We start from the raw sequence: 15482 nt of genomic DNA, 5'->3' as shown, positions 1-15482 counted from the left end.
GCTGGGGGCGGATTCGGGATGGCACCGGTGCGGATCCGTGCGGGACGGGGCGCCGGGAGGAGGCTTCGGGCTCGCTGGGAAACGCTGGGCTCGATGCTCGAAAGCAGGGCCCGGAGCCAGGGATGACACCGCCGGGATTCCTGCAGCCCGAACCGAGCTGGAGAGCCTCTCTCCAGCTGGAATTTCCTAGAAAACAACAGTAATCGCTGGAAAAGCCCAGGTGTCCTGGCCAAGGCCTGGGGAAGGCGGGAGACGGAGACGAGCAGCGGCTCCCCCGGCGGGGGGGACTGTGCTGCCCGCACCCCCTGCCCGGCTTTTCCAGCTGCCTGCGGGATCCCGGGCTGGTTCCTGCAGGGATTTGCTTCCATGGAAAGTCTGAACCCCCTCCGAGCGCCGGCGGCGCCTCTCTGCCCTCCGGGAGCTGGGGATTAGATCAGGAAATGAGGCACAAGCAGAGGTAAGAGGTTTCCTGCAGGCCCGGCCAAGGCTGCAGTTGTTAACCCAGGCTTCCCGAGCCGCACAATCCCTCCACGCTCGCACAGCCCTCGCGGGGTTTTGCCCGTTCTTGGCGGTTTTCAAAGCAAAAGCACCCAGGAGCCGCTTCCCCTCGGATGGGGCGGGAGGGTGTCATTTAATTTAATTTGATTTGATTTAACGATTGACAGGCAGCTCCTGCCCCTGGGTGGAGGCTGGCAGGGCTGGCGTGAGGGTAACGCTGGAGCTTGGTGGGAGCAGCTGAGGTGGTTTTGGGGTGCTTTGGACGGTTTTATCCATCCCTCAGCCTGGCAAACCAGGCTGGAGAGGAGCTGGCAGCCCCTTCCAGCCCCGGCCGCCTCTCGTCCTGCTCGGAAAATCCGCTTTTTCCTGGGTTTTGCAGCTCCCGGGCCCTGTCCTGGTGCTCAGCCCGCGGCGCAACCCAGCGCGGGCTGGCTGGGATCCAACCCCACGGGAGCGAGCCCGACCTCCTCCGCTCTGCCCCGTTCCCGTCTCCAGAGACCTCCTCCCTCCCCCGCGCCCTCCCTGTGCTCCTTTGCTGGGTTTTCACCCCAAACCCGCCGCATTCGTCCCCCGCCTCCGGCTCTGGCTCTGTGCCGAGCTCGGGGGGTTTGGGGATCATCCCCATCCCGCCGGGATCCCCCGGAACGCGCCGGGAGCGGGGAAAAGGGGGCCCCGGGGGCTGCGGAGCCTCCAGCAGCTCCAGTTTGGGTGGGAAAAGCGGGATTTGGGTCCTTTTTCCCGCTCCATGCCGGGGCTGCAGCATCCTCGCTGCTGGGGGGGAGCGGGAGCGGCCAGCGCAGGGCCTGCATCGGGAGGGGTGATGAGATCCCAGCATCCCAGATTTTGGGGGTGATGGGGTTGGTTTGGTTTTTTTTCCTCCCAGAAAAATGCTCCGAGCTGCTCCTTCCCTCCCTCCCTCCGGCAGCACCAGCCCCGGCCCGCTCCGTGCGGGAGCCGCGCGGGATCCTCCTCCCTGCTCGCTTTTCCAAGGGTTTAAAACTCATCCCACCGGGAGAAAAAAAACCCCAAAAACAACAGCCCAGCCCCGCCGGCGGCGCCCACGGCAGCGGCGCGTTCTCCCCGATGGGCGCTTGGGGTTATTCCCGGCTTTCCCCCTCCCCGCAGCGCGGGAGGAGGAAGGGGCCGGCTCAGGTGTGGCTTTAGGACCCAGCGGATCCCCCGTGCTGGAGGTAGGAGGTGGTTTTTTTGGGTTTTTTGGGGTTTTTTTTGACTCTCATTGCAAGAGTTTTGGGGAAGCGGAGAGAGGAGAGCGCGGCGGCGGGCGAGGGCAGAGCCGGCACTAACTGGTAAGGAGCGGGCGAGGGAAACCCCCCTAAATCCCGGGAATTCCGGGGGCCATCCCCCCCCCGGCAGCAAACGGGGCTGAGCCCCCATTTCGGGGCTTTGTGAAACCACCTTAAAACTTCCAGCGGCTGGGAGCTGGGAAAAAAAAGCTGTTTTCAACTTTTTAACCTCAAAAAGCCAAAGCCCCCCTTGGTTTTGGGGGTGCTGAGGGAACGGCAGCCGCGGGGGGAGGGGGGCCCTTCTTTGAGGCCTGACAGTTGCTGGAGATTTTTAACCACTTCCAAAAAGCCTAAAAATACCCCAAAGCCTGGAGGAAGCCCGGGGTTTGTTTGGTTTTGGGGTTTGTTTTTTTTTTTTTATTTTCCGTCCTGGAAAGAGATGGCAGAAAAGGGATCTTTTATCCCGATTTATTTTGGGGGACGGGCCCCTGAGGGAAAGGTGATGTGTGAAAACGGGGATGGGGGCACCGAGTTCTTCACCTCTGGTCGGGGGCCAAAAAAAATTGGAATCCTTTAATATTCCCTTTGTTCTCCCACTCTCTGGCGACGGGAGGGCTTAAAGGGAAAAAAAAAAAAGGGGGAAGAAAAAAAAGAAAAGAAAAGGAAAATGGGAAAAAAAAAAAGAAAAAAAGCTGGGGGAGGGGGGAAAGGCTGGGGGAAGGTGGGGTTTAGCAGAATGAAAGGGACTGTGGTGTTCTTGCTGCGGGGTTGATTGTTCCCAGATGTGCAGTTGCAAAAACATCTGGCGCGGTCGGAGCCGCCGGACCCCTGCGCCGAGGGAGCGGAGTTTGGGAAGGGGGAGCGGCCGGAGCGGGGGGGGACGGGGCTGGGGGCGGCTTCATCCCTCCTCGGTGGCGTTGGGGTGAAGGGGGACGCGGTGGGGACACGGTGGGGACACCGTGGGGACACCGTGGGGACATCGCGGGGACACCGTGGGGACACCGTGGGGACCCCGGGGGGACACCGTGGGGACACGGTGGGGACACCGTGGGGACACCGCGGGGACACCGTGGGGACACCGTGGGGACACCGTGGGGACACCGTGGGGACAGCGCGGGGACACCGGTGGGGACATCGCGGGGACACCGTGGGACACCGTGGGGACACCGTGGGGACACCGCGGGGACCTCGCGGGGCCGCCGGCGGCGCTCCGGGGGTCTCGGCCGGGAGCAGCCGCTGGCGTCGCCGTCGGGGCAGACGTGACCGGACTGTCCCCGTGCCGCGGCCAAAGCCCGCGAGCTCCGGCCAAGGGCTGGGGGGAGTTTCAGGGGAGCGGAGCTCGGGAAGAAGCTGCGCAGGCTGGAAAAGGGGCTGGCAGGGAGGCGAGTCCGGAGCCGTGTCCTTGGGAGGGCGGGAGGACGGCGGGGGATGGCTGCGAAGGTGGTGTCCGTCTGTCTGTCCGTCCATCCATCCATCCCTGTGTCCTTCCTTCCATCCATCCATCCCTCCATCCATCCATCCATCCCTCCATCCATCCATCCATCCATCCATCCATCCATCCATCCCTCCCTCCATCCCTCCATCCATCCCTCCCTCCCTGTGTCCATCCATCCATCCATCCATCCATCCATCCCTCCCTCCATCCATCCATCCACCCCTCCCTCCATCCATCCATCCCTCCATCCCTCCATCCATCCGTCCATCCATCCATCCATCCATCCATCCATCCATCCATCCATCCCTGTGTCCATCCATCCGTCCATCCATCCATCCATCCATCCATCCCTCCATCCATCCCTCCGTCCATCCATCCCTCCATCCATCCATCCATCCATCCCTCCATCATCCATCCATCCATCCATCCATCCCTCCATCCATCCATCCATCCATCCATCCATCCATCCCTCCATCCATCCATCCATCCATCCCTCCCTCCATCCATCCATCCATCCCTCCATCCATCCATCCATCTGCATCCATCCCTCCATCCATCCATCCCTCCATCCATCATCCATCCATCCCTCCATCCATCCATCCATCCATCCCTCCATCATCCATCCATCCATCCATCCATCATCCCTCCATCCATCCATCCATCCATCCATCCATCCATCCATCATCCATCCCTCCATCCATCCATCCATCCATCCATCCCTGTGTCCATCCATCCATCCATCCATCCATCCATCCATCCGTCCATCCATCCATCCATCCATCCATCCATCCATCCCTCCATCCATCCATCCATCCATCCATCCATCCATCCATCATCCATCCATCCCTCCATCCATCCATCCATCCATCCCTCCCTGTGTCCATCCATCCACCCATCCCAGGCCAGGATCCAGGTGCTCTCCCAGATCCAAGCTCTGCCCGTGGCCCTCGGGCTCAGCAAAGCCTTCGAGGCGCCGCTGATCCCGCTCATCCTCCCCCCCCCGCCCCGATCCCCTTTTATCCCGGGACTCTTCCAGCCCCGGGCTCAATCTGTGTCTGGAGCATCCTGGGCCGTGGAAGCGGACGGGACCCGTCCCCCCGAGGAACGGCCGGGGCTGAGCCTGGTGATCCCAGCTCAGGCAGGGACCGACTCCACGGATTTCCCACAGCTGGGAAGGGTCTGGAACATCTCCTGCTGCTCCAGTCCTGGGAATGGGGAGGACGAGATTCCTACGGGATGAGCTGTGGTGGGGAAGGGGCTTTGTTCCAGGGGGGCTGCAGGACAAGGTCCCTGAAGGTGCTGGGATGGTGTTGGAGAGGATGAGGCGGCCGGAAGGATTTTGGGGAGAGATCCATGGAGTTGGTGCAGGACAAGGTCCCTGGAAGGTGCCTTTGGTGGCTGGAAAATGCAACTTTGGTGATGGCATGGGATGGGATCCCTGGAGGGTGCGGGATGGGATCCCTGGGAGATCCCACACCTGGAGCTGGTGCAGGATGGGATCCCTGGAAAGGTGCAGGATGGGATCCCTGGAAGGGACGGGATGGGATCCCTGGGAGATCCCACACCTGGAGCTGGTGCAGGATGGGATCCCTGGAAGGGATAGGATGGGATCCCTGGGAGATCCCACACCTGGAGCTGGCACAGAATGGGATCCCTGGAAGGTGCAGGATGGGATCCCTGGGAGATCCCACACCTGGAGATGGCGCAGGATGGGATCCCTGGGAGATCCCACACCCGGAGCTGGTGCAGGATGGGATCCCTGGGAGATCCCACACCTGGAGCTGCTGCGGCCGGTCCCACTGACCCTTCCCGAGTGCCCGGGGCTGGAGCCGCGTTCCCCCGGGATCTGGGGCGGGAATCGCTCCCGGCACGGGGGGTTGGTGTTCCCGCCCCCCAGGGATGAGATTCCAAAAGGGTTCCTCTCCCCCGTACCTCAGTTTCCCCGGAGAGGATCGCCCGGTTCGAGCGCCGGGAATGCAGGCGGGATTCATCCTCAAACCCCTTCCCTTGGATTCCAGAGGAGTTTCGGGGGGAATTTCTCTTTTCCCCCCCCCGGAGCTGGCCGGGGATGAGGGGGAAGGGCGGCCGGAATTCCTGCCCGGCTCACCGGCCCTGGCTCCTCTTCCCGCCGGGAAAAGCACACTTGGAAAACGCCGGGAAGCCGCGAGCGCCCGAGGCCGCCAAAGCCCGCGGGATTCCTCTCAAAATCCGCGGTTCTCTCCTCAAATCCCCACATTCCTTTGGATTTAGGGGACGCCCGAGCAAACGCAGCATTTCCCCAAAGCAACTCCTTTCCCAAGGAATTGGAAACCTCGGGAAAGGAGCCCCAAAGCTCCGCTTGGGGGGATCCAGCCCTCTCCTCCCACATCCCAGAGCGATCCCGACACCCCGGGAGCGATCCCGACATCCCAGAGTGATCCCAACACCCCGGGAGTGATCCCGACATCCCAGAGTGATCCCGACCTCCCTGGACTGTTCCGACATCCCGGGAGCAATCCCGGCAACCCATAGTGATCCCGACACCCTGGGACTGATCCCGACACCCTGGGACTGATCCCGACACTCCGGAGCGATCCCGACACCCTGGGACTGATCCCGACATCCCGGAGCGATCCCGACCTCCCGGGACTGATCCCGACATCCCAGAGTGATCCCGACACTCCGGAGCGATCCCGACACCCCGGAGCGATCCCGACTTCCCGGCGTTTCTCCTCCCTGCTCTGCCCGCGGGATATTCCAGGGCTTGGTCCTTGCAGATCCCCTGGGAGCCAGCGGGAGGCCTTTTTTGAGGAAGTTTCTTGATATTTGAGGGTTCGGGGGGGGAGAGGATTTTTTTAGAGCCAACTCCCGGGGGCATCTCAGGGGAGGCAGTGGGGGGAGTGTCCCCGTCAGTCCCCTCCCCCTGAATTCCCTCTGAATTCCCTCTGTTCCCACATCCAGACTCCTCCGGCTGCATCCCGGCCCGCGCTCCCTCTCCATCATTCCATCAGGATGAGAGCGACGGGGCTCTTCGTGCTGTGCCTGCCAGGTGAGTGCCCCCGAGCCCCCCGGGACCGTTTCAATCATCCAAATCCGCATTTCCCAGCTCCATTTTTACCATTTTCCCTAATTTTTAAACCCCAAGACGCATCTGGAGTCTCCAAACCCTCATTTCCAGGGCCAAACCCCCATTTTTAGAGCTAAGAACCTCGTTTTTACGTCCTAAAGCCTCATTTTTACATCCCAAAAGTTCATTTGTAGGTCCCAAATCTTCATTTTTGTGGCCCAAAGCCTCATTTTAGGTCCCAAAACTTCACTCTTAGGTCCTAAATCTTCATTTTTTGAGCCCAAAGCTTTGATTGTGTGGTTGAAAACCTCATTTTTATGGTACAAATCCTCATCTCTAAGTCCCAAACGCCCTTTTGAGGTCTAAAGCCTCCTCTTAAGTGCCCAGAGCCTCATTTTTAAGGCCCAGAGTTTGGTTTTGAAGGTCCAAAGCCTCGGATTTAGAGGCCAAAGTTTTGTCTACGGACCCAAACACCCATTTTTTAGCCCAAAGCCTCATTTTTACCTTCCAGAGTCTCATTTTGGGGACCAAAGCCTCCAAAAATCCATTTTTAGGGTGCAAAGTGTTGATTTTTGGTCCCAAAGCATCATTTGAGGGATGAGCAGGAGGTGGCCGCAACTCCCAGAGATTTTTGGGCGGCTGCACCATCCCTCATTGCCTGTTTTTCCCCAAAATCCACCCAAAATCCCTCCTCAGGCTGGGAGTGGCTCTGCGCCGGGGGGGCACGAGGCACCAAGCGAATCCCTCCCGCTGTGGGGACACGGAGGTGGCCCAAAACCGGGACAAAATCCAGGAAAATGATATTTATAACCCCCCGGGGGTTGGCAAGGGCGGGATGGAAACGAGGAGGGAGGGGACGGAGCCGGAGCCAGGAAAAGCTCGGGTGAAACCGGCTCCACACAAAGGCTGGAGGACACGTGGAAAACATTACGGAGGCGAGGCCGAGGGAGAGGGGCCGGAGCCTCAAATCCCAATCCCGGCAGCATTCCCGGCCCAGGGATGCTCCCGTCTCCGGGATACAGAGGATGGAGCCGCATCCCGGGGATGGGGCTGATCTGTTCCCCCCTTCCCAAGAATTTGGATCCCTTCACTCCTCCACGCTGGATTTGAAGCCCATTTCCCCCTGGATCCCATTTCCCCCCTGGATCCCATTTCCCCCCTGGATCCCGTTTCCCCTTGGATCCCATTTTCCCTTGGATCCCTTTTCCCCCCTGGATCCCGTTTCCCCCTGGATCCCGTTTTCCCCTGGATCCCATTTCCCCCCTGGATCCCATTTCCCCCCTGGATCCCGTTTTCCCCTGGATCCCATTTCCCCCCTTGGATCCCATTTTCCCTTGGATCCCTTTTCCCCCCTGGATCCCGTTTCCCCCTGGATCCCATTTCCCCCCTGGATCCCATTTTCCCCTGGATCCCGTTTTCCCCCTGGATCCCATTTCCCCCCTGGATCCCATTTTCCCCTGGATCCCGTTTCCCCCTGGATCCCGTTTCCCCCCTGGATCCTGTTTCCCCCCTGGATCCCGTTTTCCCCTGGATCCCATTTCCCCCCTGGATCCTGTTTCCCCCCTGGATCCCATTTTCCTCCGGATGAGCTCCAAGGGGATACAGGGGGCTGGAGCATCCCGGGGGCCAGCGGGGTCGTGGTGTCCGGGATCCTCTGGGATCACCTCCAGCGACACCTGGATGCTGCAGGACCCCGGGGTGGGGCTGATCCTCCATCCCAGAGCATCCCAATTCCCGCTCTCCTGGGGCCGCGCGGCCCCGAGGACAGAGGGATGGGACTGGGGGATGATGGGAGCCGGGAATCCCAAATCCCGGGCCGGGGGTGTCGGTGGGATGGGATTGGGGATGATGGACAGGGAACCCCGGATCCCGGGCTGGGGGTGTCGTGGGATTGGGGATGATGGACAGGGAACCCCGGATCCGGGCCGGGGTGTCGGTGGGATTGGGGGATGATGGACAGGGAACCCCGGATCCCGGGCCGGGGGTGTCGGTGGGATTGGGGGATGATGGACAGGGAACCCCGGATCCCGGGCCGGGGGGGGTGTCGTGGGATTGGGGAATGATGGACAGGGAACCCCGGATCCCGGGCCGGGGGTGTCGGTGGGATTGGGGAATGATGGACAGGGAACCCCGGATCCCGGGCCGGGGGTGTCGGTGGGATTGGGGAATGATGGACAGGGAACCCCGGATCCCGGGCCGGGGTGTCGGTGGGATTGGGGAATGATGGACAGGGAACCCCGGATCCCGGGCCGGGGTGTCGGTGGGATTGGGGATGATGGACAGGGAACCCCGGATCCCGGGCCGGGGTGTCGGTGGATTGGGGATGATGGACAGGGAACCCCGGATCCCGGGCCGGGGTGTCGGTGTGGGATTGGGGAATGATGGACAGGGAACCCCGGATCCCGGGCCGGGGGTGTCGGTGGGATTGGGGAATGATGGACAGGGAACCCGGATCCCGGGCCGGGGGTGTCGGTGGGATTGGGGAATGATGGACAGGGAACCCCGGATCCCGGCCGGGGGTGTCGGTGGGATTGGGGAATGATGGACAGGGAACCCCGGATCCCGGGCCGGGGTGTCGGTGGGATTGGGGGATGATGGACAGGGAACCCCGGATCCCGGGCCGGGGGTGTCGGTGGGATTGGGGAATGATGGGAACCCCGGATCCCGGGCCGGGGGTGTCGGTGGGATTGGGGAATGATGGACAGGGAACCCCGGATCCCGGGCCGGGGTGTCGGTGGGATTGGGGATGATGGACAGGGAACCCCGGATCCCGGGCCGGGGGTGTCGGTGGGATTGGGGAATGATGGACAGGGAACCCCGGATCCCGGGCCGGGGTGTCGGTGGGATTGGGGATGATGGACAGGGAACCCCGGATCCCGGGCCGGGGGTGTCGGTGGGATTGGGGGATGATGGACAGGGAACCCCGGATCCCGGGCCGGGGGTGTCGGTGGATTGGGGATGATGGGAACCCCGGATCCCGGGCCGGGGGTGTCGGGGCCCCGCTGCTGACGCCCCTCCCCGTGCCCCGCAGTGCTCCTGGCGCAGGGACAGTACAGCCGCTTCGAGGGGATCACCTATCCCGAGCCGGTCCAGTATTCCCAGTATGACCAGCAGGCAGGTGAGAGCCCTGAACTGGGGAACTCCTCGCCCCCTTCTCTCCCCGCCTTCCTTCCCTCAGCTTTTGCTTTCCCTGGCCGAACACCCATCGCTCTGATCCCTCTTTTTGCTCCAGTCCTCTTTGCTCGGTCCTTTTCCTCCCGCCCCTGGAATTCCCAGACTTCCCATCTCCTCTCTCTCCTCTCACTGCCAATTCTTTATTAAACCTTTACCCGATTCCTTATTAAAGCTTCGTTCATCTCAAAACCCCACCTGGTGCGAAGTGGCCCAGGCTCATCCCTGGAATGGCTGGAGGCAGTTTTCCCATTGCTCCCACCACCACAAAATTCCAGGGATCTCATTTCCCGCACCCCGGGGATGAGTTTCCTCCCTAGACCCATCCTCAGCCTGCTCTGTTTTATCCCCCAGAAATTCAGGATTACTACGACTACCACGGTGAGTGTTTCCCTGGGGGATGCTGGGGGGGGGGGATCGGGATTTTGGGGTGTCCCTGCACTGGGTGTGTCCTTGCAGATGTCACCCCCCGAGCCCCGGAGGAGCAGTTCCGGTACCAATCCCAGCAGCAATCCCAGCAGGAAACCGTGCCGGCCCCGACCCCAGGTGGGTGACAGGCCCAGGGTGGGTGACAGCCCCCCAGACCCCCAGTCCCCGGGCTGGGGCGTCTCCGTCCCTCCCCAGCCCCGCTGTGCTCCCCCCGGAGCAGTTCCTGGGTGCCAAGGAAGCTCCAGGCCTAAAATCCAGGGAAAGGGCAGGCAGATCCTTCCGCCCCATCCCGAAATTCCCTCCCTTGTGCCCCCTCAGCTGCGGTTCCCGAGACGGAGCCCACGGAGCCGGGGCCGCTCGGTGAGTGCTGATCCCATTCCATATCCCCGTGGTTGGCTCCGTCCCCCCTCTGGAGCCGGGACAATCGGGGCGGGGGAACCCCGGGGCGCCCGGAATTCCCGGGAATTCCCCGTTGCCGTTCTTCCCGCAGACTGCCGGGAGGAGCAGTACCCCTGCACCCGGCTCTACTCCGTGCACAAGCCCTGCAAGCAGTGCCTGAACGAGATCTGCTTCTACAGGTGCGTGAGGAGCGGGGAACATCCCCCTGTCCCGGACCCCCCCGGGACTCCGGGAACCCCTCTGCTTTACATCCCCGTCCTTTCTATCCCAAAAAAAATCCCAGCCTCCGCCGGGTTTACGTCATCAACAAGGAGATCTGCGTCCGCACCGTGTGCGCCCACGAAGAGCTGCTGCGAGGTGAGCGGGGGCACCCCGAGGCCCCGGGGCCGTCCCCATCCGCACCCCTCCCCTTTCCCCACGGTTTTGGGGGGCGGAAATCCCGCTGGGCCGAACCGAGCAAAGCGGGATCGCCTTTTGGGGCGGGGCGGGGGAACCACAGTGGGGGAACCCACCCGCGATGGGGGACCGCAGTGGGGCGGGGTTCCCCCGCTGCTCCCGCCGCCTTTTCCCGGCATCCCGGGATAGAATTCCTCGCTTCCCGCAGCCGACCTGTGCCGGGACAAGTTCTCCAAGTGCGGCGTGATGGCCACGAGCGGCCTGTGCCAGACCGTGGGCGCGTCCTGCGCCCGCAGCTGCGGCGGCTGCTGAGCCCCGCCGGCGATCCCGGGATCCCGGCCCCTTCCCGGCCCCTTCCCGGCCCCTTCTCCCGCTCCGGACCCGCCCCCGCGCCGCTGGAGATCCCGTGCATGAACGAGCAGCTTCCCGAAATCCCAGAATTTCTGGGTTTTGTGCACATAATAATTAAAACAGGGGGGTTTATTATTTCTGTGAATCCCTTTGTCCCGCGGCGGGCCCCGGTTCCTGCGCCGAGGATCCCGCGGACAGCGGGAGGGGCCCTGCGGCTCCCGGCTCCTTTCTTTGGGGTTATTCCCACGTTTTGGGGGGGTTCCTGGTGATTTGAACAATTCCCAGCCCTGCGCACGGGGGTTGCGATGCTTTGGGGGTGTAGGGGGGTTTGGGGTGTAAAATGGCCGATTTGGGGCGGTTGTGGGGATGCGGGGGCTCAGCGTGGGGCGGGTCCCATAGAAAGAAGCGCGGTATGGAAATGTTTGGGGTAAGGTCTGAGTCACTCATAGACAGTGACGGGGTTTGGGGGGGCTTTGGGGCCGGCTTTGGGTGTTAAACAGTTCCCCTATAGAAGGGTGGCCAGCGGGTCTCTGCTGGGGTCTCAGTGTTTAGGGCGCAGGTCCCCTATAGAAAGTGTTGTGAGTGGGGTCTCGCAGTGTTTAGGGTCCCCTATAGAAAGGGGAGGGGTTGGGGCGTGCTCCATGTGGAAGAAACAGGGTGCGCTGTAGGGGTTTGGGGGGTTTCTGCAGGTCTTTATGGGAAATTCTGTAGGGCAGCTCTCGGATATAGGGGCAGCTCTCGGATATAGGGGCAGGTCTCGGATATAGGGGCAGCTCTCAGATATAGGGGCAGGTCTCGGATATAGGGGCAGGTCTCAGATATAGGGGCAGCTCTCGGATATAGGGCAGTCTCGGATATAGGGGCAGCTCTCGGATATAGGGGCAGCTCTCGATATAGGGGACAGCTCTCGGATATAGGGGCAGCTCTCGGATATAGGGGCAGGTCTCGGATATAGGGACAGGTCTCGGATATAGGGGCAGTCTCGGATATAGGGGCAGCTCTCAGATATAGGGGCAGGTCTCGATATAGGGGCAGCTCTCGGATATAGGGGCAGTCTCAGATATAGGGGCAGCTCTCGGATATAGGGGCAGTCTCGGATATAGGGGCAGGTCTCGGATATAGGGGCAGCTCTCGGATATAGGGGCAGCTCTCAGATATAGGGGCAGGTCTCAGATATAGGGGCAGTCTCGGATATAGGGGCAGCTCTCGGATATAGGGGCAGTCTCGGATATAGGGACAGCTCTCGGATATAGGGGCAGGTCTCGGATATAGGGGCAGCTCTCGGATATAGGGGCAGGTCTCGGATATAGGGGCAGCTCTCGGATATAGGGGCAGGTCTCGGATATAGGGGCAGCTCTCGGATATAGGGGCAGGTCTCAGATATAGGGGCAGCTCTCGGATATAGGGGCAGGTCTCGGATATAGGGGCAGCTCTCGGATATAGGGGCAGGTCTCGGATATAGGGCAGCTCTCGGATATAGGGGCAGGTCTCGGATATAGGGGCAGCTCTCGGATATAGGGGCAGGTCTCGGATATAGGGCAGCTCTCGGATATAGGGGCAGGTCTCAGATATAGGGGCAGCTCTCGATATAGGGGCAGGTCTCGGATATAGGGGCAGGTCTCGGATATAGGGGCAGCTCTCGGATATAGGGGCAGCTCTCGGATATAGGGGCAGCTCTCGGATATAGGGGCAGCTCTCGGATATAGGGGCAGGTCTCGGATATAGGGGCAGCTCTCGGATATAGGGGCAGCTCTCGGATATAGGGGCAGCTCTCAGATATAGGGGCAGGTCTCAGATATAGGGGCAGGTCTCGGATATAGGGGCAGCTCTCGGATATAGGGGCAGGTCTCGGATATAGGGACAGCTCTCGGATATAGGGGCAGGTCTCGGATATAGGGGCAGCTCTCGGATATAGGGGCAGCTCTCGGATATAGGGGCAGGTCTCGGATATAGGAGCAGGTCTCGGATATAGGGGCAGCTCTCAGATATAGGGCAGCTCTCAGATATAGGGGGCAGCTCTCGGATATAGGGGCAGCTCTCGGATATAGGGGCAGCTCTCGGATATAGGAGCAGGTCTCGGATATAGGGGGCAGGTCTCAGATATAGGGGCAGCTGTCAGATATAGGGGCAGGTCTCGGATATAGGGGCAGCTCTCGGATATAGGGGCAGCTCTCGGATATAGGGGGCAGGTCTCGGATATAGGGGGCAGGTCTCGGATATAGGGGCAGGTCTCAGATATAGGGGCAGGTCTCGGATATAGGGGCAGCTGTCAGATATAGGGGCAGGTCTCAGATATAGGGGCAGGTCTCAGATATAGGGGCAGCTCTCGGATATAGGGGCAGGTCTCGGATATAGGGGCAGGTCTCGGATATAGGGGCAGCTGTCAGATATAGGGGCAGGTCTCGGATATAGGGGCAGCTGTCAGATATAGGGGCAGCTCTCGGATATAGGGGCAGCTCTCGGATATAGGGGACAGCTCTCGGATATAGGGGCAGCTCTCGGATATAGGGGCAGGTCTCGGATATAGGGGCAGCTCTCGGATATAGGGGCAGCTCTCGGATATAGGGGCAGCTCTCGGATATAGGGGCAGCTCTCGGATATAGGGGCAGGTCTCGGATATAGGGGCAGCTCTCGGATATAGGGGCAGCTCTCGGATATAGGGCAGCTCTGAGATGTAGCATAGAGCTCTTGTGTGTGGTGTGTAGCTCATATAGGGTGTATGTCTTGTATATGGGATTTAGTTCTCGTGTATGGGGTGCTGCGTTTTTATATAGGGTGCAGAGCTGGTCTGCAGCGTGCATCTCTTGTGTATAGGGTGCATCTCTCATCTGTAGGGTGCATCTCTTGTATACGGTGTGCAGCTCTCATCCATAGGGTGCAGCTCTCATCCATAGGGTGCAGCTCTCGGCTATAGGGTGCAGCCCTTGCCTATAGGGTGTATCCCACATACAAAGCGCGCCACTTGTACGCAGGGTGTGTTCCTCACGTATAGGGTGCAGCCCCCGTGTATAGGGATACACACCCTGTATCTCCTGTACATAGGGTACACCTCTCATCTATAGGGTGTATCCCTTACATTGCCTGCATGTTGTCTACAGGGTGTACCTCTCGTCTATAGGGTGTATGTCTCATCTATAGGGTGTACCTCTTGTATACAGGGTGTACCTCTCGCACATAGGGTGCAGCTCTCATTTATAGGATGTCCCTCTCCTATATAGGGTGTATGTCTTGTATATAGGGTGTACCTCTCACCTATAGGGTGTCCCTCTCGTATATAGGGTGTACCTCTCATCTATAGGGTGTACCTCTCACCTATAGGGTGTCCCTCTCGTATATAGGGTGTACCTCTCATCTATAGGGTGTGCCTCTCACCTATAGGGTGTGCCTCTCACCTATAGGGTGTACCTCTCATCTATAGGGTGTATCTCTCGTATCTAGGGTGTATCTCTCACCTATAGGGTGTATCTCTCCTATATAGGGTGTACCTCTCATCTATAGGGTGTACCTCTCACCTATAGGGTGTGCCTCTCACCTATAGGGTGTACCTCTCCTATATAGGGTGTACCTCTCCTATATAGTGTGTATCTCTCACCTATAGGGTGTATCTCTCACCTATAGGGTGTATCTCTCACCTATAGGGTGTACCTCTCCTATATAGTGTGTATCTCTCACCTATAGGGTGTATCTCTCGTATATAGTGTGTATCTCTCACCTATAGGGTGTATCTCTCACCTATAGGGTGTACCTCTCCTATATAGTGTGTATCTCTCACCTATAGGGTGTATCTCTCGTATATAGTGTGTATCTCTCACCTATAGGGTGTATCTCTCACCTATAGGGCGTACCTCTCCTATATAGTGTGTATCTCTCACCTATAGGGTGTATCTCTCGTATATAGTGTGTATCTCTCACCTATAGGGTGTATCTCTCACCTATAGGGTGTACCTCTCCTATATAGTGTGTATCTCTCACCTATAGGGTGTACCTCTCCTATATAGTGTGTATCTCTCACCTATAGGGTGTACCTCTCACCTATAGGGTGTATCTCTCCTATATAGGGCGTATCTCTCCTATATAGTGTGTATCTCTCACCTATAGGGTGTATCTCTCGTATATAGTGTGTATCTCTCACCTATAGGGTGTATCTCTCACCTATAGGGCGTACCTCTCCTATATAGTGTGTATCTCTCACCTATAGGGTGTATCTCTCGTATATAGTGTGTATCTCTCACCTATAGGGTGTATCTCTCACCTATAGGGTGTACCTCTCCTATATAGTGTGTATCTCTCACCTATAGGGTGTACCTCTCCTATATAGGGTGTATCTCTCACCTATAGTGTGTATCTCTCACCTATAGGGCGTACCTCTCCTATATAGTGTGTACCTCTCACCTATAGGGTGTATCTCTCACCTATAGGGTGTACCTCTCCTATATAGTGTGTATCTCTCACCTATAGGGTGTATCTCTCACCTATAGGGTGTATCTCTCCTATATAGGGCGTATCTCTCCTA

The 15482-nt window shown here is 59.5% G+C and overlaps 1 protein-coding gene across 3 annotated transcripts; it reads left to right on the top strand.

The window, feature by feature from the left end:
- Window positions 1–128: 128 nt before the first annotated feature.
- Window positions 129–11104, top strand: MFAP2 (microfibril associated protein 2). Of its 3 annotated transcripts, none has more exons than XM_039565764.1 (9): window positions 129–457; window positions 6118–6205; window positions 9255–9341; window positions 9749–9775; window positions 9854–9940; window positions 10142–10183; window positions 10314–10401; window positions 10506–10579; window positions 10827–11104. In XM_039565764.1, exons 2-9 carry the CDS (start codon window positions 6169–6171, stop codon window positions 10928–10930), a joined length of 546 nt encoding a protein of 181 aa, XP_039421698.1. In that variant the 5' UTR covers window positions 129–457; window positions 6118–6168; the 3' UTR covers window positions 10931–11104. The 3 variants fall into 3 exon arrangements, with proteins under 3 accessions (XP_039421698.1, XP_039421697.1, XP_039421699.1); XM_039565763.1 differs by lacking the exon at window positions 129–457 and adding an exon at window positions 1414–1688; XM_039565765.1 differs by lacking the exon at window positions 129–457 and adding an exon at window positions 1699–1805.
- The last annotated feature ends 4378 nt before the right edge of the window (window positions 11105–15482 follow it).

The sequence above is a fragment of the Corvus cornix genome, chromosome 27 (assembly GCF_000738735.6).
Source record: "Corvus cornix cornix isolate S_Up_H32 chromosome 27, ASM73873v5, whole genome shotgun sequence".
NCBI classification, from domain to species: domain Eukaryota; kingdom Metazoa; phylum Chordata; class Aves; order Passeriformes; family Corvidae; genus Corvus; species Corvus cornix.
The sequence above is the reverse complement of the archived record's forward strand: the minus strand, read 5'-3'. Positions and strand labels throughout refer to the sequence as shown.